At 45.6% G+C, this 1,422-nt stretch overlaps 1 protein-coding gene across 1 annotated transcript; it reads right to left on the bottom strand.

Annotated features, from left to right (window-relative positions):
* Positions 1-219: 219 nt before the first annotated feature.
* On the bottom strand, positions 220-873 carry LOC308287258 (protein YAE1 homolog; the record flags this gene model as incomplete). The annotated part of the gene is made up of 1 exon (XM_080728374.1): positions 220-873. One exon carries the CDS (start codon positions 871-873, stop codon positions 220-222), a length of 654 nt encoding a protein of 217 aa, XP_080584500.1.
* Between the last annotated feature and the right edge of the window lie 549 nt (positions 874-1,422).

Raw genomic sequence — 1,422 nt, 5'->3', positions numbered from 1 at the left:
GCTTGCACTGACGTCGATCATGTCCTCATTTGGATTGATAACCTGCCCGTCATTGCTTCGGCTATTTGCATACCAGACAATGTGTTTGTTGTAAAAGTCCAGTCCATAGATGAACATGAGCATACTGGTGTTCCCACCACAGACAAACATACTGGAAATGACATTTGATTGCTCATAATCGTTATGCCAAAGGTCTAACAGTGTCCTAGAGATCACAGTTCAGTTCTTGGAGACACCTAAGCACCTCAAGTGCTGCAGGTTCTGAATCAATTCCTGGGGCATTCCCAGTTCTACCACTAAATCCACACAGCTTTGTAGGAGCTCGGCCCACATTTCCCCAGACTGGGAACACCAGTCCCTGCAGCTTAAATATGGCTTGTCCGGAGCATCCAGGTCTGTATTTATCTTGTCCCTGCAGCAGTCTGCATCTTCACATCCCTCTCCTTTGCAGCTTGCACTTCCCTCATCAACCTCTAGAGTCTGCCCACTGGGTAGAGGGCTCTCACAAGCTTTTATCATTCCCTCTGTGATAAGAGTCTCGTGTTTCTCAACTCGCTGAAGCAGTTCGGTCACTGCAGCTGGGAGGGTCCTCTCTGGATGCTGGAGCTGGTACCAGCACTTTATAGCATTTAAAACCCCCTTGAGACGTCCGACAGCAATGGTTTGCCCCGCTCCCTCTCTGTAACCAAGGTTGAAACCGACTTGAAGAGTAGACGTGGTGGCTTTATCAATGCCATCTACATAGCCATCCTTGACACGCTTCTCCATGTTACACTTCCATTCTTTGGCTGCTAAACACACGTCGCTTGTATTTTCATCAAAGATATCCTCTTCGTTATGCGGAGGGGACTTGACACAGAGCATCTTGGACATAACGTGGATCAGTTTTCAGGGGGAAGAAGCCAAACACTTCCTGTCTTAACTATACACTGGGTGACATCATTAGTGATGTCAATGGGAAAGACCAATTATGGGGGAGATAAATGAAGTTAAGGATTTATGATGTTTCTCGTTTCTCTCTTCGTGTCCAGGGCCACTAGGTTATAGAGAGACACATTATTGTGGGCTCGCTGAAAGGCAAGAGCAGTATGTTATACCAAATCTTTATAGGTCAAGTTTATTCTCCAAACAAATAAAAAGAATAACAGACAGAACAAAGGCCCACAAGGGCCCTTAGCCAATGAGGAGCAGCGTTCTATGTGACATCATCACCAACAAGTGCAATCTGATATAAATAACAACAACACGTTGGCTCGAGACCAGTATGCTATATCAGTACGTTATACCAAAACTTTATAGACCGACGTGATTCTCCTCAAAAAAGAAAAAAGAAAAAGACTGTCAGTACAAGGGCAGGCCAATGAGCCAATGAGGAGCAGTCATGTGATATGACGCCACCCACGCATCTGTACGACAAAAGGT

This window comes from Nannobrachium achirus (assembly GCF_963921795.1).
Source record: "Nannobrachium achirus genome assembly, chromosome: 6".
Classification (NCBI taxonomy): domain Eukaryota; kingdom Metazoa; phylum Chordata; class Actinopteri; order Myctophiformes; family Myctophidae; genus Nannobrachium; species Nannobrachium achirus.
This window is presented reverse-complemented; position numbering and strand designations above follow the sequence as displayed.